Source organism: Podospora pseudoanserina, chromosome 5 (genome assembly GCF_035222485.1).
Source record: "Podospora pseudoanserina strain CBS 124.78 chromosome 5, whole genome shotgun sequence".
NCBI lineage: Eukaryota > Fungi > Ascomycota > Sordariomycetes > Sordariales > Podosporaceae > Podospora > Podospora pseudoanserina.
Window position 1 is genome coordinate 2,502,651 of NC_085924.1, and position 25,617 is coordinate 2,528,267.

A 25,617-nucleotide genomic window follows, 5' to 3' on the forward strand; every position below is an offset into this window, starting at 1 on the left:
ACCATCACGGCATTGCCGTGAAACTTGGTGTTTTGGTTCAGAGTCAATGAGGACTGATAAAAGTTCTCACGAATTTCACAGCCTGAAAGTGATCTAAACTATTCTATAATACACAGTGGTTGATCACTGAAGCCATCCATGTTGTGGCAGGGCTGTCTGCTCGTATGGATGGAGAAAGGTGGTAAGGCGTGCTTGTCCGGACCGTGGGGATGATATTGCAGGGGAAGGCCGCATGGCGGTGGATATGAAAGGGACATATTAGCTCTTGAAACATACCTAAAAAGGAGTCTAACGGAACCAATATCTCAAGCATTTCAACGGAGAGATCTAATTATCCAGTCAACACAGTCAACTACTTCCTATCCCCATCCGCCAGCTGGACAAATTCCCAGCTCACCACGTCATTCGGCCCTGCCGACCTCAAATGCAATTCACTGCCACTGGCGGGATCGAGCACGACAACATGAAGACTATCGTCCCTCTCCCACCACAACTGATGCCCTCCCTCAGGAGTCACTCTGTAGCAAAACCTGTCCTGCTTTACATCATCAAACTCCCCAACCATCAGTTGAGCAGCCCATCGAGACAGGCGTCCTTCCACCCGATAACCAATATTCATTCGCACAGCCGGATGCCGAAGCGAAAACCACCCTCCCTTCTCTTCACATTCCCAGTGCCAAGTATCCTTGTGAGTGCGTAGCGTGTCATGGGGAACTAGAGCCAAGTTGCCGTCGCGCATGGCAAGGACCAAGCCAGTGTTGCGATCCCACAGAATGTATGTGTGTCCAGGGTTTAGAATGGCGCCCTGAATGGCGGTCGGGCCGAAGAAACTCACTGGAGGCAAATAGGGAGGGGGCTCGTCTGGGACAATGGACTTTTCCACGGTCATCTAAGTTCAAGCGGTCGGTCGTCAGCGCAGAACAAGCATTGAAGGACATGTAGAGGCATACATTGATTATCAGGGGAGGGTTGAAGAGCTGACGTTACACTGCTGGGGGGGAGAGGTGCTGTTGAAGTTTGTGGCCTTGCGGATGGAACCGAGATGAGGTTTCGGAGAAGAAGATGGTTCCAACGAAAAGTATTTTTGATGTCAAGCATTAATGCCCAAACGTTTGTCATGTGTCGGGTTGGGACTGCATTTGGATCCTCGCTGGGTACTGGCCATCAACGTGCTCGATGTCCCGTCAAGATGCATGCTTCCGCAGGCCTCCATTGGCACACATGAAGTGTGCTCGTTGCACAAACGCGCCAGCTATTGTCCACAACATGCATTGGTCAACCAGGTAGGTTAGGGTCAGGAGAAAATAGTGACAAGAGAAAACAATATATCAGATTGAAGACCTCGGTTCAAGACTGAGATATCATCACTAGCCAAATCCCCGAAAAACAGTCCATCAAACAGTAGCCCTCTTTTCACCGAACCAAAGCAGCCCGGATATTATCCCATAAGAAGCCGGACTTGACAGGCTGGCAGCACAGTTATGACCAGAAGAGCCTGTTGCATGCTTGGTTGTTACGCCCACTGTGACAAGGGCTGTAATATCAGGGCTTGGAACTCATGGTTCAATTCAGGCTAATAATCTTCAATGGCCTCGAAGAGCGTGATACTGAAAGATAAAGAAGGAAAATACAGTCTTGGTGATCCTGAACGCGTATTTTATCCTCCCTTGCCTGGCCCGTGCCCTTGTTGGCCTCAGGCCGCTGCCAAGTCCTTCAATATCCTTCAGGGCCAGTGGGCTTCCTTTGATAACCGCCATGCCTTCTGATTGTCTGCCTCACTTTTACGACTGGTTCACAACGTGCAGTTACCCCTCCTTGCGGTGGTATCGACAGTGTTGTTGGTGGTGGTTGTAAGTGGTTGTAGGTGGTTGGCTTTTGCCGTGTGACACCCACCGCCAACCGCGTCTAAGCATCAATGACCTTGATCTGAGATGCCTTAGCAAAGTCTTCGGCTTCCTTGATAATCTGCAAACTCTTTGTCAGTTCCATTGAAATAGATAAGTACCAATTTTCTGCAGAAAATTTACCTCCTCATACTTTGTGACGGCATCCTGAATGCCATGGCTGATGTTGGACTTCCGGATAGCCTGCAACGGTGAACTCGTGCCCTTCTCAATCTTGTCAATGGCCTTGATAACAGGGTCAAGAGACTCTCCCAAGTGCCGGAAGGTGTCCTGAATCAACCAGATCCCCTCCACCGCCTTTGTCATCCTGGTGATCAAATCATCAATCTGAGCCTCCAAGGCCGTGACAGTAGTCTGGCATTTAAGAACATCCTCCGTCTCCTTGTTCTGGGTGGACCACTTGTCCAACGCATCCTTGAAGTCTTTGAGCTTCTGGTACAGGTTCCAAGTACCCGTAGGGCCGCTGAGCACATTGACCCAGAACTTCCAACCCTTGGGGTCTCCTTCCTCTTTCTGGAACATGCACGAAGTCAGTGACCTTTCCAACATGTGTAGAATGCGCTAATGGCTTGGATTGAACTCACCAACTCCTTGCTCTGCTTATCCGCCTCATCCTTGGCGTCCTTGAGCTTCTTCTGCAAGCCTTCCAGTTCATGGTTCAAGTACACCATCGCATTCTTGTAATGCTTCCCCTCGGAATCCGTCACCGGGCTTAGATACTTGTCATTCACAGCGGTGACCTGTTTCTTGTTGGCCTCGGTTTCGTTGAGGAACTATCATACATCCGACAGGTCAGTGATAAGTTCTTTCTCTCCCATCCCAAACATCAAGATGAATCTCACGTCTTGAAGGTCTTTCCTCAACTTGTCACTCTGCTCTTCCTTCTCCTTGGCGTCCGACTTGAGCTCCTCCAGTCTTTCTTTCGCGAGCTCCTTCGCTGCTTCGAAGTCCTCGTCAATGCTCTCCTTGTTCTTGTACTTGTCCGACGTCAGCGTCTTGAGCTGCGCGCCGAGGCCATCGTCGGCTCCGAGGGAGGTCTTGGCGTTGACGGCGTATTTCTTCACTAGGGAGGAATAGGACACTTGAGAAACGTCAGTCAGAATGCCAAGGGCGTGGGTTCAAAACGGGGAATGGAGAGAACTCACAGACGCCCTCCATGGGCCCACTGCTGAACTTGTGGCACGAGGAAGAAACAGCGACGAGAGCATCTTTGGTATCCTGTTCACATGGTAAGCACCTATGCTTTCCAGGCTGATGGCAAGGTGTCATACCTCGTAGATCTTGGGAAGGACCACTTCCAAAGGCTTGAACCGGGATTGAGGAAGCTTCTTCTGGAAGTCGGCATCATTGTCGGGGTACAGCATTCCGCACCAGACATATGCTTGGATGGCTGAAAGAACCTTTGTGTCAGTCCCACATCAACGACATGGTTGCACGCAGAGTGGTAATCTTACCGTAGAATGGGCTCTTGTCGCCATTGAAAGTGACCTTGCCGTCTGCCTTCGCCGTTCTGAGGAACCGATCCGGGTGCGTTTTGAGTTCAGCCTCGAGAGAGTCTTGCAAGGTCTTCTCTGCTGCCTTGGGGTCGTTGGTCCAGTCGGTTGACATCTTGACGGTGAATGATTGTGGACGAGGTAGAGAGATTGAGTGCGATAGGTTCAAACTGTAAATGTTGCAGATGATGCCACAAGGGTAGGACGGAGGGAAGCCAAATGTCGCTATATAACCTGAGAATTCTGTGAGTCTGCGAGGCGTTCTGTGCTACCTTGGACATGCCCACGACGTCAGATCATTGTCGAACAACATGAGGTCGCCGACCAGGTCGTCCCCGAAGCTCGTATGCACTCTGCAGGCATTCGGGCCGTGATGGTATTTTGGAGACGATGATTGATTCACAAGATGGAGTTTCAGCTCGACTCGCTGTGTTGACGTAACGGTGGCTCAAGGTCTGGTACACGTGTGGATCATCAGGAGTTGTAGTATTCTTGTTACGCGCGATAAACGGTTGCTGATGTCTTAGAGGGCGGGCGGTTGCTGTATCGTGGATGATGATTTTATGAGACTGAAGCTGTAGTTGACCCATCGTGACCCGCCTTTGGCGGCGAGATTGGCGCGATGTGCAGCTGTCGATCTGTCAATTGGACTGATCGACATTCTGTCAACACATCTCTGTGGGGCTCAAGTGGTTAGATTTGCGTGCTTCAAGAACCAAAGCGGGGAACCCTACAGTGGGTGAATGGGTGAGTGGCTGCCTGAGGATTGCGAGTTGAAGGTATGTCTTAGGACTAAGTGTCACCAAAACTGCAAGTTATCGGGAGTGACGCAGGCATACCTGTGTGAAGCATCTACAAGAAGGTGTCCATTGGGTCAAGCGGGCTTGCCGGGGGGTAGGTCCCCGTGTTGATCTGGAGTCGAGCCGACGAAGCATGGACCACGTACAAGAAGGATAAAAATGGCTTCTCTGACAGGAGAGTTGTATCATCAAGCACTTTGTTTCCAGTACTCTTTGCTCTTTCAAGCCTTGAATCACCAACCGTTGACACACATTACGGATCATCATCATCATCATGGCTTCCTTCCCCGATTTTCAAATCCAAATCGAAAGCCCAGGCGGCGAGCCGTTCCCTTCCATCTCTAGCAAGACGCTGGGTTCCGATATGGGAAAAGCAACGTTGTCCAAGCTCAGGGGCCTTTGCCGCATGTATGCCAAACATCTTTGGTGGCCACGGTGAGCGGAATCTGACATGTCTTTAGCCCAAAGAAATACGCCTTCAGCACCAATGGCAAAAATGCCCTCTCCGACAGCACGTCTCTCAATGACTACATCCACTTGACCCTTGACGTAAGATATTTATTTTCTACAAACCTTTGTTTATCTTGACTGACCAACATTGCAGAACCTTGCCAGCCTTTCTCCCGAAGCAAAGGCTACCGAGAAGGTAGAGGGAGCACCAGCTGCTGAGACGGAGGAAAAGCCCAAGCTCAAGGGTGTTCCCTTCGTCACGGTTCATCTCGTCTCCACGGTCATGGCCAGCAAGCCACAGGAGAACGTCCCGCAATCCACTGTGATCTCTGATCTCAAAAACCTACTCGGAAGCGCTGGCAAAGGAGTGGATGGCGGCAAACTCGGGAATACCGCCGAGTTGTTGGGAAAGCTTGACTCTCTGCAGCAAATTCACGCGACGGCAGCTATGTATGTCTTGTGCAGATGGCGACATATTATCGACAATGCTGACATGGACTTGTATCAATACAGTTCCAGGGACTATACCGAACCCGCCGATTTAACTGAGACGCAGTGGGAGAATACCCTGTTCAATAACCGGATTCTGCATGGCTACACCCACATGCCAGGCACCGGGCTCTTGGTCAAGGCCCCCAAGAGAGGTATTTTGATACTACTCATTGCCGGGATCCAATTCCAAGCTGATAACAGAAGCCTTCTCAATCCGTCGTCCGCTCCAGGCACCTTCTCCAGATCTCGGCGAAGTAGCGAAAGCCCCAGTGCCAGAGGAAAAGGCACTCAACAAGACGAGCGACAAGAAAGTGGTGAAGGAATATCTGGTTTGTGAAACTCGCATCTGATTGCCACCCACAGGTAACTAACATGAGGCCAAACAGAACACTGTCCCAGGCATTCCATCTTTCTACATCGATGACGACTCCAAAGTCACCGTCACCGAAACCAGGACTGCGTTCCAACGGTCCATGGCGCGGGAAGGATTCAGTTCCACAGCTATTGAAGCAAATGCGTCAGTCACAAACTCACTGCTGGTCTTGTACCCATGGCTAAACATTGCGTAGAAGCGGGAGCCCGTTTGGCAAGTCGATCTCTGCTTCCGCGGCCCTCTCCGACGAGAATTCCTACAGCAAGAAGAATCTCACTGAAGAGACCGACTTTACCTTGGAGGTCGCTTATAAGGTATGTTTGTCATGTGTCGAGGTAGACTTAGACGTCCAAACCACTGACCTTGGAACAGTTTCCCCGCGTAGCCATAGACCTTTCCCCCCGCTACCTCCAGCTCTCCGACAAGTGCGAGGAAGCAATCAAGAACATCAAGAGCGACTACGACAAAGTCCAGTTCATCAATGACTACGGTGCCACCATCCCTCCCAAGCTCAAGACAAGTCCATAAGCTCATACTCCAATACAGGTGACGCATTCCCAACCAAGGTCGTCCTTGGCGGTTTCCTCCGCAGCAGCCGCCAAGTCAAAGTCAAGACCAACGAGCAACTCGATGCAGCCAAAGAAGAGACCAAGAAGGCCGCCGGCCTCAGTTTTGCCTCGCCCCAAGTGAGCTTTGGGGTGAACTACACCAAGACCACCAGTGACACCACGACGACGACCCAGGGCCAGACGATCGGGAACGCTGCCTTGACCTGGGAGGCGCGTGGTGGAGACACTGTGCTTTGTTCCAAGTGAGTTCCAGCTCCAGCCGTTGTCGCAACATACACACAAGCTGACTCCCACAAAGCCCATCTGCCTGGGCCTCAACCGTAAAGGACTACCGCTACTGGCGCATCACCGAGGTAAGCTTTCTTCCCCTGACACATAACGAAATCCTGCTCTAACACCCGTAACATCAGCAATCCCAAACGGTCTCCCTCGTCCGCATAATAGACGGCATAGACCCCAACATGGCCCACAAAGTCGAATTCCCCAACCAAAATGACAACAAGCTCCCCGACAACGGGGATCTCCCCGAGTCAGAGCTCATCGACAAAGCCACCAACCTCCTCATGGGACCCCCCAGCTCAGTACCAATGCAAATCGTCCTCAAGGCCTACCGGGAAGACACGGACAAGAAGGGCTACCACGCCTGGCTGAAGAAGGAGCATTCAGCCGAGTACGACGACCTGGAGATCAAAGACCCGGGGGCTGGCTGGGACAACCTGACGGATAGTTGCAAGACTTATTACATCATCTATGTGTACGAGGCGAAGGATAAGAAGATTCTTACTTGAGACGTGAGGACTGGGTGGCTGGACAGCGAGGGGTCCTACTACTACCCTCCTCCTTACGTATTTACTTACCCTCCCTATAATATAGTAAAAAGACCTGGAAGAAAACTAATAAGCTTTGAAAATATCTTCAAAGGCCTTAAAATTATCTTTCAAAACTTTTTCTTATGATATTTAAAGCACTTTTGTCCTGCTTCGAAGGCCTATTGAATATATTGCAAGGCCTGCTAACAATCTTTCAATATTTAATAATCATCCATCAAAATATGATTAAATTCTCTATAACCGGGAGCGGTGACGACGTTGTTTAGATGAACAACCAGTGAGTGTGTCCTTGAATAGGATTACGTCCTATGTCTCATAACAGGCTACGTTGCTAACAGTAGTCAGAGTGGTGTCTGTGTGTTTGAGCATTTGTTAGCAAATGACACAGAACTCTAACCCAGCCAAGGTCATACGAATGACTGCACAGCCTGTGAGGCGGTTATCCTTCGGAGCTTCAAGGGTGGCGCTGCCGTTCTATCGAACACAGCCCTAACATCTGCCTTTTATTCTTGCTGCACGGAGGTCCCTTTTTGTGGAAAGCTTTCACTCTGGATTTAGCCTCCAAGCTCCCTTCGCTTTCTATTGAGCCATTTTTATCCCTGTCACCGCAAACTTTGGATTTACGCCAATCTCCTCCGTGACAGACGAAGCCCACGCCCAAAATAACGACATTAAGTTCCCCGCCCAGAAAGGACTGCACATTCAAGACTCACTAGAGCCCTGTATCTCTCTGTCTGCAAACCCAAGTACTCTGCCAACCTATTTTGAGGACGGAAAACCACTCTACTTTTTCAATGAGTCCCTCTTGGTCAACTTGCCCTATCTGCAGATAGTTAATTGCGGATGCCAGGAGGAGCTCGCCAAGTGGGACAAGCGAGTTCCGTGGAGGTAAAGTCCACTAAAACACCTCACATCACTCATATACCTTAGTCTCACTAACCTTTTCCCGAAAATAGTTGTCCTTGACACATGGTCGATGATGTGGTTGGTAATGTAGTTAATAATTTGGTTGATGAGGTGTATGTACTTGACGGCCATATATAACTATAACCCCTATAGGGGTAAATACGCGGATATCAGGAAGGTAATTCGCGGATATAGATTCTCTTATAAATGGAAGATGGGGCTTACAAAGGGGTAAATATTGGGTTTGCAAACGGAGGAAGATGGGGCTCACAAACGGGAAATGGGGCGCTTCGTGGCCCAATCATAGGTTTAAACTCTGTCATTATCTATCTATTTGTCCTTTAGTGCAGCATCGAACCCTGGCCTTTTTGGCAATCTCGCGAAGTATGCCCAGTATCGTCACCTCGTCCTTCCTAATACGAAGTGTCTATTCTGTCTTCAACATGAACGAACTCATTTCTCCCGTATCGTTCTCGCCTCGTTCCAGGTAGAATTCGTAGAAATGGACATCGCGTCCAATTGTGACTGCCGCCCAAATACACTTATTCGGGTCCTTTTACTCCTTCGGACGCTCTTCCTTCTTCGCACGCTTTCTTTTGCTACCCGGCTTCGGGTTCTTATCAGTAAGTATGCCACACTCTTGCTCAACTAATCCCGCAACTGTCTCTTAGTTTTGTCCCAAGCCTCAACACCGCCGCCAATCTTCTTGTCTTCAATAATGAAAACGGGCTGAAGTTTTCGTTCACCACCTGGAAGAGTTGTCAAAATTTGGACCTTGCAGTCCTATCGTTCTAGGGAGCCGGCACATGGTGGTAGCTGATACCCCCACGAAAAGCCATTGTCTTCATCGAAAAAGTGGGGAAAGATATTTTGCCATATGTGATCCACGAAGCACTGGCACGGGGTCGCTGTATGCGGCCGCAACAGTTGCGATTTCCATATACTATATTCGACATTAGATACAACCTAAACAGCAGCTTATAGGTACCTACATCACCAGGCAGGGGGTCGGATATGCGGGCATTTTGATTCTGGGGTGAAAAAGCTTGTCGACGGTGCTTGGCGGAAGTAATGGTCTCTCGCAGGTTTCAGCAGGCCAGGATTCTCGAGGTAAACAGATCCATCGCAACAACCGGACTTCTCTCCGGACATGGACTGTTTGTATCTAGAATGCAACACCGTCTTGACTCAATTCGTACCAAAAGTACATTTCTTTGTTTCTTCTTTTGCTTTTGCACCTAACAACTTGTACACCTCATCTTCACATATTACTCATTCAACTCTTAAGATATACAAATATGAAAGAATACCGAACGCGCCATCGAAAGCGCCGTGCTTTTGGTTAGAGCTATCACTATGCAACCGCCTGAGTCATAACTATACGTTTGTTAAACGGCAGCATGCTATTCCACAGACTAGACGGAGGAGTAACTTAGCAATAAACTATCCAATACGTGAACAGCCACAAGACAAAAAATTCTAACGCCATAAACCAGGTTATTACCGCCGAGGCCAACCGATCCAAAACGGGGGCTAGCCTTTGTACCTATTGCAATAGGTGGAGTCCATGATTTGTGTTGCCGGCATTTGCAAATGAACGTCAATCTGAATCTGATTTAAAAAAAAAAAAAAAAAAAAGTGTTTGATCAGTTGTAAGTGGCTTGAAAATCATTGACGGCTCTCAGGCGCTTATATTCTTGCTGGGCTTCTGGAAATTTTCTGCCGTGTCAGTGTCGTCTGGTAAATATGTTAACCATACATTTCTTCGTGCCAACCGTGGGCAGCCAAGAGTCGAGTGGAATCGAGATAGATGATAACCAACACACAACACTCACCAGAAATCATCCCCGTATCCATAGTCGGCAAGCAAGCCCGGTCAGGCCACGAGGTTGAGATCCGGTGTGGCAGCTGTGCGCCAGACTCATGGCGCAGCAGAACGGATAGGTGTAGAGACAAATGTTTTTGTGGCAGACTGAGGCTGGGCACCACAATGGCGAAGGCGTGTGATCGAGAGACTTACAATTGCAACGACTGGCCGTCGACGGCAGCTTCAGTGCTGGAGGCGGGGAAGTCGAGCTCCATTCATGAATCCTGAAGAAGCTTTGTCGAGTGTTACATTGAAAACAAGTCGATGAAATCTTAGGAATAGTGCCAGAAGGTATGTCAGACGTACCTCGGCATCCTCAGTTGAGCCACTGAGGGCGACGGCAGACTGGTTAGCCGACATTCTTAGACCACGACCCATTCTGTCAAACAGCAAGACGCGATGGTGGTGGGCGGTCGGTGGTCGGTAGAGAAGAGAGAAGTTTTCCTTTGCAGGGTTGTGGAGGGCAGAAGCAAGAGAAGAAAGTGGGAGGGAGAGAAGAGAATGGGAGCAAAAGAGGGAACGGGAGAAGAGATTTTATACCTGAGCAGCGAGGCAAGAGTGGGGCAGCAGGGCAGAAAAATCAGACAATAAGCAGGGCCATTAGCAGGTGAATAGAGTGAATAGGCATGCACCAAGAGTGACGAATCGCCAAACAAGGGCAGTCTGAGGAAGGAGCAACGTCGACTCGAGGTTGGGGGCGGGGGCAATGAGGTTACATGTAACTGGCTGAGGAAGGAGCGACCAGTTCGGATGGAAGCCCGTCGGCCGGGAGGTACGCATCATTGGCCAGTCTGCCAGGGTCATGAGTCCTCAACTCTAGAGGAAGAAGCTGGAAGGCGGAAGGGAAAGGAAGAATCACGAAGCGGTGACATCAGTACATCAAAACAGTCGGAAGCGGTCAGGAGTCGAGATTGTTCCTTGTCTTGTGGGATCGATAGCATAACATGAAGTACAGTCTGGGAGGCAGAGACTTGGGCGGAATGTCTGTTGTTGATCACCAGGGCACTGAACCCAACATTTCAGGCTCGCTTGGAGTGAAAAGGGCCAGTAATGACGGCATCAGGGGGCCTCGAATTGATAGGTACACATCTTTTCTCTTACCTATTCCCCTATGAAAATGACAAGTTCCTCTTCCTCCGACCCAGGCGGGTCACCGTCTTGACCATTCTCTTCCATTTCTTCCACCACAATGTGTTTGAAATCATTGGCACGAGTCTTCTTCATGCCTTTGATTGTATCCTTGATGTTGTTGATCTCATGCAAAAGCCTGTTCCCAACGTTTGCAACGAGGTCAACCTGCTTTTTGTTGATGCCATCCTCGATGTGTTCAACCTCCAGCTGTCTGTGCACATTCATCACGTTGGCGGTCCATTTCTTATTGTGTTTCTCTAGCTGGGCTTGGATATGGTCGAGCTTTGCTTGAGTACGCAGCAAAACGCTTCTGGACTTTTTATCTGTAAAATTGGGGTCAAGTACTAGCATATTCATTGCTCATACCGGTCGAGCCTCCCCAGGCTTGGGGTTAATGTTAACACCAAGGGACTTGAAGCTGCCAGGTGTGGATTCCGCGGCCTTGGTGGCTTTGTGATGTGCTTTTTTTCTTCTCTTTCCAGGCCTTGCGTTTCTTCTGCAATCTCTGTTTGCTTGCCATTGTCCAGATTTGTCGCAAATATCGTTATCCTGGCGCGGCAGGAGTCTGGATAAGAGAGTTCACAAGCACCCCACCTGGCATCCTTCAGTTGTCAAGTGATTCTGCCCCACCCACTCAGCCCAGACACTCGCAAGTCCCTCTCCCCTATCCCGGCTCTGTTGTTTTCGCAGCCGGTCCAGGGCTGGAATCCGTCCACCACCGGTCATTCTCGCTGCTCATGATTCCTTCGACCTTCCGCCATCACATCAACCACCACGCGTCATTTGGTTTCTGGCATCCGGCCGCCAACACCGATCGATCCAGTCTCATACCTCCTCCGGACCTCCACGCCGGTTTGGACCGTGGGCACTGGTGTCTCGCTGTAGTGACTCGCTGTCGGTTACCACCCATCTCGCCTATGTATACGCCTCTCGAACTTGGGCGACTATGGTTGGCACCGTGGTTGACCGAGCATACAGATGGTCCCCAGCGGAACCTCTGAGGGCGCAGGGACTTGTATGCGAGGGTTGAAAGGGACCCCTATGGAAAGTTTCTATGGGCCTGCGACGGTCATGTCGTTGACTGGGGTCCCGGCCGAGGTGGGCCTGTTAGCTTTACTATTCTTGTGGGATTCTCAGCGTGGTTTGGCTTACTCAGTGATTTTATTTCCATTGTCCTGATTAGACTTACAGACAAATCGACTGAAGCTTCCGGATCGCCTACCCGATATTAGCGATTCCCCCGTTCGACAGATATCACCAACGGGGGTTTGACAATAATTCCGGGCCGCCCCTTTCCGATGAGAACGCTTGAATTTACGACCAGGCAAGTTCTCCCACTGTTCTACCTTGCTTCTTACTGACCTCGGCTTTCGTGACAGCTTCCCCGATCTTTCGACGGCCCCCCCACTTCTCAAAAGTCCATTCGCGAAAGTTCAAGCACAGCCGGAGAGCAAGAGTTGGTCAAATGGTCCGAACTACCACCCAGAATCTTGAATTCTACGCTAGCGTGAAGTCCTGCTGTTTTTAGCTACGTATTGGTGGGGGTGAGGTTTGCAGTGGAATTCTTGATCAGACTTGACAGTGTGAAAACTCAAGACTTGAGTAAATAGCTGCAAAAAAAGTATATCGTCACAAGATTGCTAGCCCTGGTATCCTGAGTGTCTTGGGTGTGGGTGCTGTTGAACTGATGAAAGACCGAGGTACTCTCAGGGGGTGGCGGTGCATTGTGGCTGGGGTGGTTGAGTGTGTTGCCTGGGGTGACACTTTGGAAATTGGGATCTGGAAGAGTTTGTGTTAGAAATGGGAGAATCGTGGGGGGATTTGGAGGAGATGACAGTTCTGAGGTACTTGTGTCAATGGGGGTTAAACCGGGAGGAAAAGTTGATAAAAGACTTCTCCTACAATAGATGATGGGAGTTCCAGCATCGGGGCTTTTACAAAATTATGATATGATAAGCAATACCGCCAAAGATTGACCAGGATTGAGAGGGAAAACGAGGCTTAGCCTGTTTGTTTGTAGTACTATTCAGTGCTGGCGAAGCAAAGGGATACCGCCTTGGTATCCACACTGTTGAAGTTAACAGAACTTCCAAGATGCAAGCAACAGTGATGATTGAACATGATGAAAGGGTCACATCTTTATAGTTACACGGAGACAAAAATACTACCTGAGCTCAAATGCGTGCAGCAACGGGTATCATTTTGTATCTATGACCAACGCCGGTGATGTCCTGGTCCAGGCTTCAGATTCCACGAGAAATTGAACAGCCCAGGGGCAGTATCCGTTTTGCCATCCGAGCCAGCCAGTTCCAAAGACCGCAATGTCGTATGTCGTGATAGCTAAACCAACAAAGAATGAGTCTGATCTACTCGGTAATAGCCTTCAAGAGCGGTGTGGTTCACAGTATGTCAGTATCCTTCAGCCCTTACGCATATTCAAAATAAAATAAACCTATTATCCCAATCCCCGACAATTAGGACGATCAAAGGTGTACTTATTTTCATCCGCAAAATGGCCTCATCAACCAAACCACACGCCACCCGAGCTTTGTGCTCCTCTGCTTCATGTTCAACAATCTGCAACTGGGATTTCAGTGTGGCGACGGGGCCGAGTGATGCAAGCTGGCCCATATGCTCACTGAGGTTGGGGTTGGTGACAAAATGCACCATCTTATCGACACCGTGTTTCATGATGGCGAAGAAATATTTTGACATGTCGGGGGTAATGGGGTTTCCCGTGTCAACAGCGGCGGCGGTACCATCACCGCAAAATAGTTGATACGCATTAATAGGTTAACACATACCACGTTATAAATGGTGCTTTAAAATAAAGTTAATAGGCCTTCTAACTATTTTTAAAGGCCCATGAATTATCTTTAAAAGCATGTTAACCTACTTTTGTGTGTCAATCATTTTGTGGTAAAGGTGGGCGGTGGTCTTGAGAATCTCGTCTTTGATGATGACTTGAGAATTCAGTATATTGGCTGAGAACCCTGGATCAACGTTTTAGAGTTGAAACAGCAGTGGAATGGGGAGTACTGTGCTTGCCGTGGCTTGGGGGCTGGAGATGACGATATCGACAGCCGGAAGACAGACTCTTACACCTTGGGACGTGGTCATTATGCAACGTAAAGGTAAGAAATTTAGGACAATCAGTCTATGACACAAAAGCTTGACCTAACAGCTGGTAGGGATTTCTGAACAACTCATGATGAGTAACTGCTTGTCTCTACAAACAGTGTCCGAGTCATGGTCTGCAGCAGCGCAAGCTCACCATGGCTATGAGTAAGATGCATAGTACGTTACGGTCATCGCAAGGCTCCATGCTCAAATAACACAAAACTAATGTTCAAAGCTCCAAAATAGTCAACGGGCAATGAGCGGTTGCTTGATGGTGTGGAGTTACCTCTGACGACGAGAGGTCCGGCGGCCAGCTCTGCGGCCCTTCCAGTAACCTCACCGCCCTGGAGCAACCTAGAAGCTGTCATCTGCGCAGACTCTCCAGCTGCCCCGCAATACTCAGCCTGGTCATTCACCGTGCTCGCACAACAACTGCTGACTGGCCTGAAAAGATCGACTCACTGGCAAACTCCCCCGCCAACACCACCTTCAACCTTTTCACCCTCACTCTTCTTTCCCTCAACAATCCTCTCTCTCCACCTCACAAGCTCTCCCTTTTGACACTCCCAGCCTCTCCCAACCATGATTCCCGACACAGGTAACAAATACTACGGCAAGGGCATCAGCCACGCAGTCCCCAAACCCACCGCCAGCTCATTCACGACTCCTGATCCCGCCGAGATGACTTCCGCAGTAAGTCCTCAAACACACATTTGCCCTATCCATAGCCTCATCCACTAACCCAATACACCCATCAGTAGACCTCCCCCTCGACCCCCATCCCCGACCCGTTCCCCGATCCCCCCGCCGACCACCTCGACTCAGTCATCGAAATCAGCGACGACGACGAAGTAAGTCCCCTCCCTCCTTCCTAACACTAACACCCCCGGTACCAATCACTAACCACTGTTCGCCCACAGGCCGAGATTCACCCCCCTGCTTCTCCCACCAAGAACCGCGCCCCTCACACCAAGACCTCTCTTCATGATCTTCGTGGTCGTTCTCGTCCGCGCGATCCCTCCAAGAAGCACTCTTCGTTCGCTGATCCCCCTCCTTTCTCTGTGGGCCCTCTCCCGTCAACACCCCCCAGAGTCCCCGCCTACATCAGAGCCGAGCAAGCCAAGAAGCATCTCGTCTCCGTCCTCCTGGAGGACGCCACAGATGAGCTTTGGAGACTCAGCAACACCGTCTCCACTGCGAGATCGACTGCCAGACAGGGTGAACACGAAAAGGTGGACAAGCTGCTCTATGACCTGTCCTCCCAGGCTTCGAGGTTAAAGCTCAAGTTGAAGGAGGTAGTAGAGACCCACAATCGACGCTGAGGGAGAGCTTGTGGTGGAGGATATAGGTATTCTTTGTGTTGGTTCCATTCTTTGAGAAAGTAGATAGGAAGCTGGGGTAGAGGCCTGAGGAAATCAACACAGGAGAATTGGTAGATACCTTTACCATTGCTACGTGCTCAGACTCATTGAATGTTCCATGGAACTGTACTTGTCAATCTCAGAAGGTACATTTGTAGTCAACGACACCATTCTCTAGAGATGTAACGTTTGAAAAGGTCTCCTATCTTTCTGCAATGAACCTTCATCTTTTTCACTCTTGAAAACATAACACAATTCAAAGCAAAAAAATACCGCAAACCAAAAGAAATGAGCACCACAGAAAGAGTTGGTATCAACGGTTCAAGTCGCATGTAGCATTTGGGTATCTCTAAAACCAGCACTTCCATAGCCCCAGTCCATCCCGGCTTGCCTCAAATGCCTGTAAAAACAACTTCGACCTAATTTGCCAGCGATCCTGCCCAACTCCACCCTCGAAAACTCCAACCCTCATGCCAGTCCAACAAAGAAAAACCAACCAAATCATGCAGATGTCTTTTGAAATACCAATGGTCAGTCAAACCTCATCATCATTCAGCATGCGAACAAACTAATCAGAGATGTCAGTTGAGGCATATTTGTGAAAAGAAAACAGAGAGGGTACTTACAGCTTACTGGTCGACCTGGCCGCTCAAGAACATGGCCAGGAGCATTTTCAGCTCCTTGACCTCGCTCAAGGCGCTCTTTCATGACTCACAGCCATGCTTGTGGGCCTTCTCCGACTTGTCCTGCCGAACAGCGAGACTCATCATGCCAGCCGTCAGGGCATCATGGTGGCCCTCGGCAGCCCCGTTCCGGTCGCAAGCGGACGAAAAGTCTATCCTGTCGCTATCGCCAGTAAAGACCAAATTCCTCAAGCTTTTCCTCTACCTTCTCAACACCGTCCCGCAATAACTTCGCCAACACGGAGGCCATGTCCTTCTCAGTCTTCAGTTCTTCCACGTCTCCCTGTTGCTCCAGACGCAGGAGTCCCAAGTCATTGACGAACGTGGAGTAGTTCGTGTGAGCTTGAGATTTCCTCCATCTTCTGCCCCATCAGAGACAGGCCAGCCCCAATAGCAAAGGTTTTCATGCCTATGGTGTTCTGGGGGTCCAGAACAGCATCGCACACGCGGTCGACATTGTAAACCATGTATAACTGGTACTTCTTGATCAACTCGGGGGAAGGTTTGCCGCCGATATCCAGAGTGTTGGACACAAGCTCGAGAACATCCTCGGCGCTGTCGGAAGAGGCATCATTGTGATCGGGATGATCGGCGGAGAGGGACTCGGCGGCAAAGGGGCGAGTGGATTCGGCACACTAACTGATGTTAGATGTGTAAAGAACATGAAAAAATACGGAACATTGCATACCTTGTCTTGGGTGTCAACGGACATCGTACCGTCCTCGGCAGGGTTTTTCGCGGCGCTGTCGGCAGCGGCGTCGGAGGAAGCACCCTAAGTCCAGTCAGCAAGGCACAGAAAAAAAACGTTGAGTAAGTCGACCACCAGAAATGCCTCAAGTTCTTGATCACCGCGCCACATCAACCGGGACCCCATTCCACCACATGACCTTCGCAGGCCCAGGATATTATATTAGGGCTCCCTTCAAAACTCTCGCATACTGGTCCCTGCGCCCTCAGAGGTTCCGCTGGGGACCAACGAATGCTCGGTCAGTTACAGTGCCAAACGTGGTTGACCAAGTTAAAGAGGCGTATACACAATTGAGCGGTGGTGGTTACCAACAACGAGACACACGAGAACATCAGACTCAGTATTGACCGGCGATCAAATCGAATCAAGGGATGAGTCTGACTATCAGTGTTGGCAGTCCCGTGCCAGATCCAAGTGCGGTGAGACGAAAACAAGAGGAGGAGCATATGTGTAGGAGAGGCAGTCTGGGGCTGGGCATACCGATGATGAAAGGTGTAGGGGGTCGGGTACTTACATTGTTGGCACCTATCAACGCCACCACAAACTGGTCGCGGCGTTCGTTATGTGTCATACATCAACGAACCAACCACCGTGAACACTGCCAACAACACCGTCGATACCACTGAAAAGAGGGGTAACTGCACGCTGTAAGCCAGCGGTCAAAGTGAGGCAGACAATCACAGGCTTCGCGGTTATTAAGAAGATGATATTGGTCAACCTGAGATATTGAAGGACTTCGCAGCGGCCTGAGGCTACTGGGCACGGACCCCCTGACGATGGATAAATACGCGTCTTTGAGATCTGTTTGTATTCCTAGACCTTCTTCTTCCTCATCACGCTCTTCGAGGCCATTGAATATTATTAGCCTGAATTGAACCATGAGTTCCAAGCCCTGATATTACAGCCCTTGTCACATTATGGCCCTCACGCGCCATCTTCAAAAAGCTCGGGTTTTTTGGCGTCGCTTGCAAAAGCGGAGAAGATAGCGGTCGAGTCGCTTGAAAACCCCAAACAATTGGTGTGACAAGGGCTGTAGTGTCAGGGCTTGGAACAGTGGTTCAGTTCCGCTAATAATCTTCAGTGGCCTCAAAATCCTTGATGACCCCTTCTTCTGGCTGTCTAGCGAGCGGGTATCTTCTCTCTCATAAAGTGGTCCGCGGCACTAGCTGCTTAAGGCTGTCACCAAGGTGCCCATGGTGTCCGTGCATACCAATCTATCCTTTGTTCCGTTTGCCTCACTTCCTAACGACTGGCTCATAGCCTGCAGATACCCCTCACATCCAGTGGTGTTGGTAGTATTGTTGGTCATGGCCTCAGGTAGTTGGTCCTTTGCCGTGTGACAATTGGTGATCCAGTCGCTTGAAAACGTAGAGGAATTGGTGATGAAGTGACTTACAAACGGAATCGGAGCCGGCAGACGACAAAGTTGCAAAACCGAAACTGTGTTGCGAGGCGCACAGAGAAGAAGAAGATGGGAGAGCAGTGGGAAGTTGGAAGGAATTAAATACCCAGGGAAAGCGGGGCACCTAAAGATTGCAGAATCAGCAAGGACCAGCAAAACTAAAGCGGTCAGCCTAACACCTTCCACCGGGAGGTTGCTCCTTCCCTCTAAAAGATGTATGACCAGACGATTTGGCGGAGGGCCTACGTTCTCAAGGAAGGAGCAACTTAACTCTGCAAATCAGACGACCAGAATCCAGGCACCTGGCCATTGAAGTTGCTCCTCGAAGGCTAGAGCATGACGCGTGATCTTGGAAGGGTACGGAATCCTGGAAGGCTACGGAATCTTTGGAGAGAAGCGGAACCTTTGGCAGGAGCACTGTGCCTGAGAAGAGAAGTCGGTGGAAGGGCCTCCAGATAAGCCGATAGTAACCTACCCTTTGGGAGGTATCCAACTTACGGCGCTCTTCTTCTGACCTTCCTCAAAACAAGAAACAACCAACTCCAATCTATCACATCGTCTCACCAACACTCACCTCGCCATCCACCCACACCCAGAATGACCAGCAAGCACAAGACCGAGAAGAAGCGATAGGCGTGGAGGGTGAGAAAAAAAGGCACAACACAAAACAGAAAGGCTTGCCCCTCAGGTGCAACGGGGTGACAAGAAGCCTGTCCCCATTCCAGTATGAATAGCCAGCAAACTTTCATGTATGAGTACTTCTAACCTCAACGGACAACCCAGGAAGTCAAAGACGGAGCGCCGTCTCGATGCTTTTTCTTTGGAGACCGAACGCCAGAAAGCCGAGGTCGAACGACAGAGAGCCGAGATCCAACGCCAGAAAGCTGAGGTCAATTTGCTGAAAGTCAAGGTTCAGAGCTTGAGCAAGAAACAGCAATCCGACACGGCGACAATAATAAAGAGGATTGACAAGGGTGGATCGGCCTTCCAGAGCAGAATCAACAAGCTGTACCACACGATTCCGCGCCCGAAGGAACCAAGACCGTGGTAGAGAGACTGGAATGCTGGTGTATATCAATTTTTGGGACATGGCATGACTTTTTTGTCGGGTGGATGTCGAGAAAGTAGATTGTTTGTTGGTTCCTGAGGCACAGTTCAGGGGTAACCTACAAGATAACATCTATGTTGTCACGGTAACTCAAAAGGGGGTGCCAAGCCCATAACAATTTTCACTTCCAAAACCGTCAACCAGGGCCCCATGATGTTCATTGAGACCATCATCGACAAGTTGCCGACACATGATGGATCGATTTGAAGGCAATTTGTCACTTTCTATCTTCATGGCCGTCCACCTTCATCATGAATACTGCCAATAAATTGAGTTACCATTGGCCCAGACCGACCTTGCGTCTGTTTTCCCCATCCTGCATCAAGGCCCTTATTTGCCCAAAGATTGAACTCTATGGTTATTCCCTGGCTGATGGCCATGTGTGTGGTCCGCCATTAGCTCATTTCGCAAGCATCCCGAACTCCAGACGCTTTCATTCCTCTGGATAATACACAATTATATAGAATTAAAAAGGGTGCCCAAAGGCATCGCCAACGCCTAGCTTAGTGTGACGAGAGAGAGTCTCAGCCAGCCCTGTGCTGGAAGGGCACGATTGGTCCATTGATCTAACCCACTTATTTTGCCCTGCCTCAAGACTGCACACACATTTCTCTAGAATCGTATTCACTTGTTGATTAGCATTGTCACTCCTCCTGCTTGGGATCTCCCCCGCTTCCCACAAAAGAGACAATCAAGAGATATCCGAACAATACGTTCGCCCTCTGCTACTTTTCATCGACACGCGCAACACCAGGACTCCACAAGTACCCCATCATCGTCACCCCAATTCCTGTCCAGTCTTTACCGTCGTCATCTGCTGATTTCATCATCGCAGCTGAACCACTGACAGGCTTTTCCGGCAGGACTCAAACCCGAACTCAACTCTCATCCCATTCACCCAAGCGCCACGATGTCGCCCAAAGCTGCAACTGTAGGTTCCCGATACCACATCATCGTCGTCGGTGTTCCCCTATTCTTTCCACAAACACAAGCAGATACAGGTCATTCGGACGAGGCGGTACTCTAGATACAGCACTGTGCATTTCTCTCCTGGTCGACTTGCTCAGCTTTGTTTACTTTTGTTCACTTTTGCCAACGGGGCTTTTAGATTGCCGATGGTGATCCCTCGCCGACCCTCGATGTCAACGACAAGGCCAAGACCGCATGCAAGAAGGATGAAGAAGCTGAATGATTGAGAGACTTGATGAGAACACAGGACAATCTCATCAAGCGTTTGGAGTTGGAAAGCGTGGGGATCAACCCGCCTTGACTCGGAGGACACCGCATCCGACAACACCAATGACAGCCAGCTTTCGGCCACTTTTCCTGCTGCAACGAAGCATAACGCTGAGGCCCTTCCAGAGTTGGAGGCTGAGGCGACTGCCAGGCTGAACGCGGCGGAAAAGGCCTTGGCCTCCAGCCAGCGAGCGTTCCACTCCCGACTTGCGGTCGGTTATGCCCGGTTGCAAAAGGTCCAAGCCATCAGCGAGAGCATCGCCCGCCTTCAGGACACGAAACGTCCACCAGCTGCGATTCGCTATCGTCTCAGGTTGTTGAGTTCATTGATGAGGAACTTCGGGATTATTCGAGCACCACGCAGCTCTGAATAGTTGTCTCCATGAGTATGAGGCATGTAGGGAACATCTGGCTGATGTTAGGGCCAGGGCCACAATGCTGCAGAATGCCGAATTCATGGCCTGGGGTCGTAGCTTGGGTTCATGAGGGGGTCATAGTATCCGAGGGTGTGGGTGGGCTGGAAGCTACCTACAGGCACGGTGTCAAGCAGCCTCGAGAACCTGAAGCAGTCAACCAAAGAACACATCCTCGACAGCCGTAGATGATCCACGGGGAAGCTGTGGATCGGGGATCCCTGCTGGCGATCCATGAGAAGATGGGATAGCCCAGGAAAACAAAAAACTACCCATCACATAAAAAGTTCACCCAACAAACCAACCAGACCTGAATGACACGTCCAAACACTGTGAAAACATTACGTTATTGGTATCAACCAACCTTTCTATCTACCTATCCAAACCCCTTTCCCTCAAAACCCTTTCCCCCTCCCAATCCATCCATCATCACTCAGTCAATTCCCCATCTCATACCCCCCACACCCCCTCCCCGGCTCAGCAACCTCATACGCATAAACATCAACCGCGAAATAAATCAACGCATCACTATCAAACCCACTCCTCTCATCCCCCCCCTCGGCCATGCCCAGGACCTCATCCCACCCATCAGCATAATGGTGCACCGCATCCTCGGTCACCTGAGGGACGTGAAAAGTCCGGTGAAGCAAATCGGTAGCCCAGAACAGGTTGGTGGCCCCCTCCTTGACGGTGTACCCCAACCCGCAGACCTGATCCAGCCACCTTCTCTTCCCCGGGGCAAAAGACAAGTCGCAGATGACGGTTTCTTGCGTAGCGTTGGAACCGCGCCAGTGGCCGGCCCAGCCTTCTTGGGTGGCGCAATTCCGGTCTGGGTCGTCGCAGCGGAAGAGCATTTTCCCTCTCGCGGCGGAGGCGACGCGGGAGAGGACCCCTAGGGGGGCGATGGTGGTGGAGTTGGGCCCGAAGTACTTCTTGACAAAGGGGGATGACTGCCCGTGCTCGAGGAGATGATCGCGGGCGACGGAGGCGAGGGTGACGGTCTCGTCAAAGGCGCGGGTGAGCTGGTGGGAGAGGGTGGAGTTGCAGCTCGAATGGATTGGGAAGGCGGGGGTGGTGGAGGAGGAGCCGGTGTTGGAGATGATGGTGGTGGTGGTGGTGGTGATCTCCTGGCGGCCCAAGGGGGAGGCTGAGACGGCGGCGGCTGCGGTGAGGAGGGTGAGGAGAGTGGAGGAGCGCATTTTGTTTTTGGCTGGATGCGGGGGGATGGGAAGATGCCTGGGCGAGGAATGCTGGATGATGGCAGTGTGATCTTAGAATGGCACGCAGAAGGGGGGGAGGGGGGGAGGGAGGGGGGGGTATTAATACTTGTGCCACTGGATTGGGACTCTGTGCATTTTCTTTTCTTTGAGGGGCTGGATGTATGACAGCTGAGAACCTCGATGTCAATGTTGGTTCCTGAGAACCTTGATGTCTGGCAGGGTTGGGGATTCACCATGGGGCACCTTGATGGCCACGCCAAGACAACTCCACCACTTTTTTGATAGGGAGACTGGCCAATCACCATCAAACGAGCACCGTAATTGTGGTCAGAGATGCATAATAAAGGAACATCAAGTCCCGATTCTGCATTCCAGGTGGTATTGAGAAGGCGGGTTGGTGGGGTGGTGAACGGCATGGTGGTGACAAGCTTGGAATGCCCTCGGGTAACGCGCTGATCAAGGACCCGGGAACCTGGGAAAAAGTCTTTTCGTTTCTGTGAAGCATGAAATCCCACGTGAGGGGTTGCAACCTAGAAAGTCACGCAATGGGCCAGAGCTGGATGAGGCTATCCACCCATCTCAATCAAGAACAGTGTGTTCTGAAAGCCTTCCAGGACCTACACAGAGGAATCCAACGCCAGCTACTTATCCTTCAACATCAGTCATTAACAAGCACTCATCCACTCCACAACCACCCTCAACCCCCTAGCCCCCCTCTTCGCCAACCCCGAAAGCCCAGAGACTGTGGTGGCAACATCCGACTCCTCCGTCTCATACAACGTCAGTTCCGGCCGATCCCCCGGTCCGAACATTGCAACCAGGAGATGTCTCATGAAGACATAAACCAGATGAATCCCCAAACATGTCCTGGACCCCCTACCCAAGCTTGCAAAATTCCTGTCCATTTCCGGCTTGTGATTCCCTGGTAACCACCGCTCTGGGCGGAAGGCGAGAGGATCAGGATAGACCTCAGGATCGGTGTTCAACATCCAGGCAGACATGCCCACTGGTGTACCGAAGGGGATAACCCAGTCTTTGTATACGATCGGGGCGACGAGGTTTCGTCTGGCTGACCCGCGCAGGGCTCCGAAGAAGAGGCTACATTTATGAGCTTAGCACTTTTCACAAGGTAAAGGGACAGTTGACTAAACTTACCGAAGTCCTTCCTTGACACAAGCCTTGAGATACTCTGCTTTGTTGAGCTTTATCCAAACCGGCGTCTCCTGCTTTGTCCATATCGGGTCCGAGAAGGTCATCCAATTCAGAGCGGAGCTTCTACTTGATGTCTGAATTGGCCAAGATATGATATGTAGTCACCATCATTACCCGTGGTATGTTGAAGATGGTCGCCATGAATATTGTGAGGAGCTCCGCGCAGACCCTCTCGGGAGTCCTTTCGTGTGGGGGTAGGTTGCTATTCAGAAGATGGGCAATGAGCTTGGTGTCGGGACTGAGAAGTTCGTCTGTCAATTCGTCGTCTGAGGTGGTGACAGTGGTCTTGGACGTCGAGATGCGCGCGGCACGGGAGGAGTCAAATTGCTTTTTAACGAGCTAGAGGGAGAAGAATGGTTAGCCATCATGGAGGAAGCTGAGGGTTGGGGATGACAACTCACCAAATACAAGCGATTATTCGTTGCCATCGCCGGGGCCAGCCGCAAGAGGAGAGTTGTGGGGATGGCGTTGATTAGACCCGTAACCCAGGAGAAATGATTCAACCAAGCCGAAACCCGAGCCACTGTTTGGAGGGCTGAGTAGCTGCAGAGGTCAGCGGTCCAGTCTTGATCTTGCCTGATGATGCAGAAGCCTACATTGAGCCCCGAAGTTGTAGTTCATCAGTCTCCGTCAAATCTACCGCATCATCAAAACTGACAGCGGCCATCGGATCAGCGGATACGACCGTAAACAGGTCTTCCATCTTGACCACCGAACCTGATCGGTTAAGCTTCTGGAGTCTCGATCGTATTCACTGTGAGATCTGCCAAATAATCGGCTCCATATTATCGGTGTTTCTTGAAGAGAAGAATGTCGCAAGAGGCTTTCGTCGCAGTTTGTGTAGCTCATGTGACTCGGTCAGAATGTGGGAGTTGTCAATCAAACGCAGCCCTTGCTGAGACCAGGCATATTTCTCGATACGATGCTTGACACCAGATGAGTAGATCTGAGAAAACAACACTGGGTCGCTGGCATGGAGCTCCAAGGGGTTGATCCTGATGATGGGGCCTACACGGAATGAAACTGACTTAGTCTATGTCCAGGCCGATGGGTTGGCAGAGCGATGTTACCATATTCTTCATGCAGCTTCTGTACCTTCAAGCAGAATTGGCCGTCTTTAATGATGTCGTAGTAAAACTCGTACCAACCCGTGAGTGCTGCAAGATTGGGGCCTGGAAAACGGGAAAGCGGGGAAAGGTAAAGTCGGGATAATGACACGCCACTGAGGTAAACCCCGAGGCAAGCTAGCACAACGACTGGTAGTGGCGGGGCTGCCTCCATCAAACCACTGAGTTGCTCCAGCATGGTTGACGCCGCTGAGAAGACGCTGATGATATGTTTGCCCGAGCACAAATAGACGGAGGAGCAAAAGGCACAACATCCATCAGAGAGTAATTAATGGACTGTGGTCAGTTGACCTTTATACCTTCGCTTCTATCAGCAGCTGCATACAGTGATGATAAGTTTCTACCGCCAATCCAACCATCAAGATAGCGGTGTTTCACGAACCGGTATTCTGCAAGCCTTCCTAAGGACACTTCTAATTGGTTCATTTTCCCGACCAAAGTGCAGATTGCTGGTAAAGATCGGCGAGTGTCGGGAAAGGGACTTCAAGCTGATCTTATCGCCAGCCGTCTCCCCTGGGTTTCCAAAACTGGCCTCGCATCCAACGTGATCCCCGAAAGTCGCCTAGACAGACTGGAAGGAATCCCCCTCGTCAACGAGTTCGGTCCTTCTACGACGACTGGGTCGGTGCCATGGAGCAAACCGAACGTGACACCCGCGCCCTCGACCTTTTTGAACACTTTGCTTCTGGCCCTCTACAACCGTCAATGCTCTCCAACTTGGGAGCTGCATCACCACCCATCTACAAATATCCAGGCCGGATTGATAATGTAAGCTTTTAAGACTGATCGCCCGTGCGTGTCGTGGTGGTCAAATTTGGAACAAGTGGACTGAGCACCGGACGAACCGACAGCGGGATGTCGCCTTCAGTTTCAGTTATGATCTTCTTCAGCCGAGCTTGTAGTGTTTCCTGCGCTCGTTATGGTTACTTTCAGCCCCTTTCGTGAGAATCTAGCCGATGCTTCTTCCCCTTTCAAATCCCAGCCCTTCTTGGCAATAAACAGAGTTCCGTTCCGGTGAACTGAATGTAGGTGAAGGTTTTGCAAACTTTATCAAGTTCCACTCGCACCTCTACTTAACACGAAAAGTGTGGGAAATGGCGGCGCCTTGCCACACAACTGGTGACTCAAGTGGCTGCCCAGTGCTCCAAACCTTTCTTTGCCCCTAGTAGAAA

General features: G+C 50.6%; 10 protein-coding genes across 10 annotated transcripts; 2 read left to right on the forward strand and 8 right to left on the reverse strand.

Moving 5' to 3' along the window:
- Positions 1–320: 320 nt before the first annotated feature.
- Positions 321–4,455, reverse strand: QC764_511820 (uncharacterized protein). The gene is given in 10 exon segments (XM_062948403.1): positions 321–889; positions 951–1,519; positions 1,890–1,965; positions 2,028–2,417; positions 2,489–2,677; positions 2,687–2,967; positions 3,050–3,122; positions 3,176–3,294; positions 3,359–4,182; positions 4,237–4,455. Coding segments are annotated over 7 exon segments (1,266 nt in total). The 5' UTR covers positions 3,513–4,182; positions 4,237–4,455; the 3' UTR covers positions 321–889; positions 951–1,519; positions 1,890–1,905.
- QC764_511830 (uncharacterized protein) lies at positions 4,289–7,034 on the forward strand. The gene is made up of 11 exons (XM_062948404.1): positions 4,289–4,605; positions 4,659–4,746; positions 4,802–5,097; positions 5,161–5,291; positions 5,344–5,468; positions 5,526–5,656; positions 5,709–5,826; positions 5,885–6,002; positions 6,059–6,323; positions 6,380–6,434; positions 6,492–7,034. Exons 1-11 carry the CDS (start codon positions 4,472–4,474, stop codon positions 6,867–6,869), a joined length of 1,839 nt encoding a protein of 612 aa, XP_062799160.1. The 5' UTR covers positions 4,289–4,471; the 3' UTR covers positions 6,870–7,034.
- Positions 7,035–8,456: 1,422 nt separating this feature from the next.
- On the reverse strand, positions 8,457–10,339 carry QC764_511840 (uncharacterized protein). The gene is given in 5 exon segments (XM_062948405.1): positions 8,457–8,760; positions 8,810–9,441; positions 9,454–9,554; positions 9,653–9,917; positions 9,991–10,339. 2 exon segments carry the CDS (start codon positions 9,996–9,998, stop codon positions 9,659–9,661), a joined length of 267 nt encoding a protein of 88 aa, XP_062799161.1. The 5' UTR covers positions 9,999–10,339; the 3' UTR covers positions 8,457–8,760; positions 8,810–9,441; positions 9,454–9,554; positions 9,653–9,658.
- Positions 10,340–10,785: 446 nt separating this feature from the next.
- Positions 10,786–11,179, reverse strand: QC764_511843 (uncharacterized protein; the record flags this gene model as incomplete). Its single annotated transcript, XM_062948406.1, has 2 exons — positions 10,786–11,138; positions 11,161–11,179. 2 exons carry the CDS (start codon positions 11,177–11,179, stop codon positions 10,786–10,788), a joined length of 372 nt encoding a protein of 123 aa, XP_062799162.1.
- A 3,338-nt stretch (positions 11,180–14,517) lies between these two features.
- On the forward strand, positions 14,518–15,257 carry QC764_511850 (uncharacterized protein; the record flags this gene model as incomplete). Its single annotated transcript, XM_062948407.1, has 3 exons — positions 14,518–14,628; positions 14,697–14,786; positions 14,856–15,257. The coding sequence occupies 3 exons, from the start codon at positions 14,518–14,520 to the stop codon at positions 15,255–15,257; spliced, it is 603 nt and encodes a 200-aa protein (XP_062799163.1).
- An 885-nt stretch (positions 15,258–16,142) lies between these two features.
- On the reverse strand, positions 16,143–16,691 carry QC764_511852 (uncharacterized protein; the record flags this gene model as incomplete). The annotated part of the gene is made up of 3 exons (XM_062948408.1): positions 16,143–16,262; positions 16,414–16,614; positions 16,668–16,691. 3 exons carry the CDS (start codon positions 16,689–16,691, stop codon positions 16,143–16,145), a joined length of 345 nt encoding a protein of 114 aa, XP_062799164.1.
- A 4,632-nt stretch (positions 16,692–21,323) lies between these two features.
- PRA1 (Prenylated Rab acceptor protein 1) lies at positions 21,324–22,085 on the reverse strand (the record flags this gene model as incomplete). The annotated part of the gene is made up of 1 exon (XM_062948409.1): positions 21,324–22,085. The coding sequence occupies one exon, from the start codon at positions 22,083–22,085 to the stop codon at positions 21,324–21,326; it is 762 nt and encodes a 253-aa protein (XP_062799165.1).
- A 686-nt stretch (positions 22,086–22,771) lies between these two features.
- Positions 22,772–23,362, reverse strand: QC764_511870 (uncharacterized protein; the record flags this gene model as incomplete). Its single annotated transcript, XM_062948410.1, has 2 exons — positions 22,772–23,204; positions 23,262–23,362. 2 exons carry the CDS (start codon positions 23,360–23,362, stop codon positions 22,772–22,774), a joined length of 534 nt encoding a protein of 177 aa, XP_062799166.1.
- A 19-nt stretch (positions 23,363–23,381) lies between these two features.
- Positions 23,382–24,021, reverse strand: QC764_0080770 (uncharacterized protein; the record flags this gene model as incomplete). Its single annotated transcript, XM_062940781.1, has 3 exons — positions 23,382–23,657; positions 23,720–23,861; positions 23,915–24,021. The coding sequence occupies 3 exons, from the start codon at positions 24,019–24,021 to the stop codon at positions 23,382–23,384; spliced, it is 525 nt and encodes a 174-aa protein (XP_062799167.1).
- A 48-nt stretch (positions 24,022–24,069) lies between these two features.
- On the reverse strand, positions 24,070–25,399 carry QC764_0080780 (uncharacterized protein; the record flags this gene model as incomplete). The annotated part of the gene is made up of 3 exons (XM_062940782.1): positions 24,828–25,399; positions 24,389–24,762; positions 24,070–24,326 (listed from the first exon to the last, which is right to left on the reverse strand). The coding sequence occupies exons 2-3, from the start codon at positions 24,621–24,623 to the stop codon at positions 24,070–24,072; spliced, it is 492 nt and encodes a 163-aa protein (XP_062799168.1). The 5' UTR covers positions 24,624–24,762; positions 24,828–25,399.
- Positions 25,400–25,617: the final 218 nt, after the last annotated feature.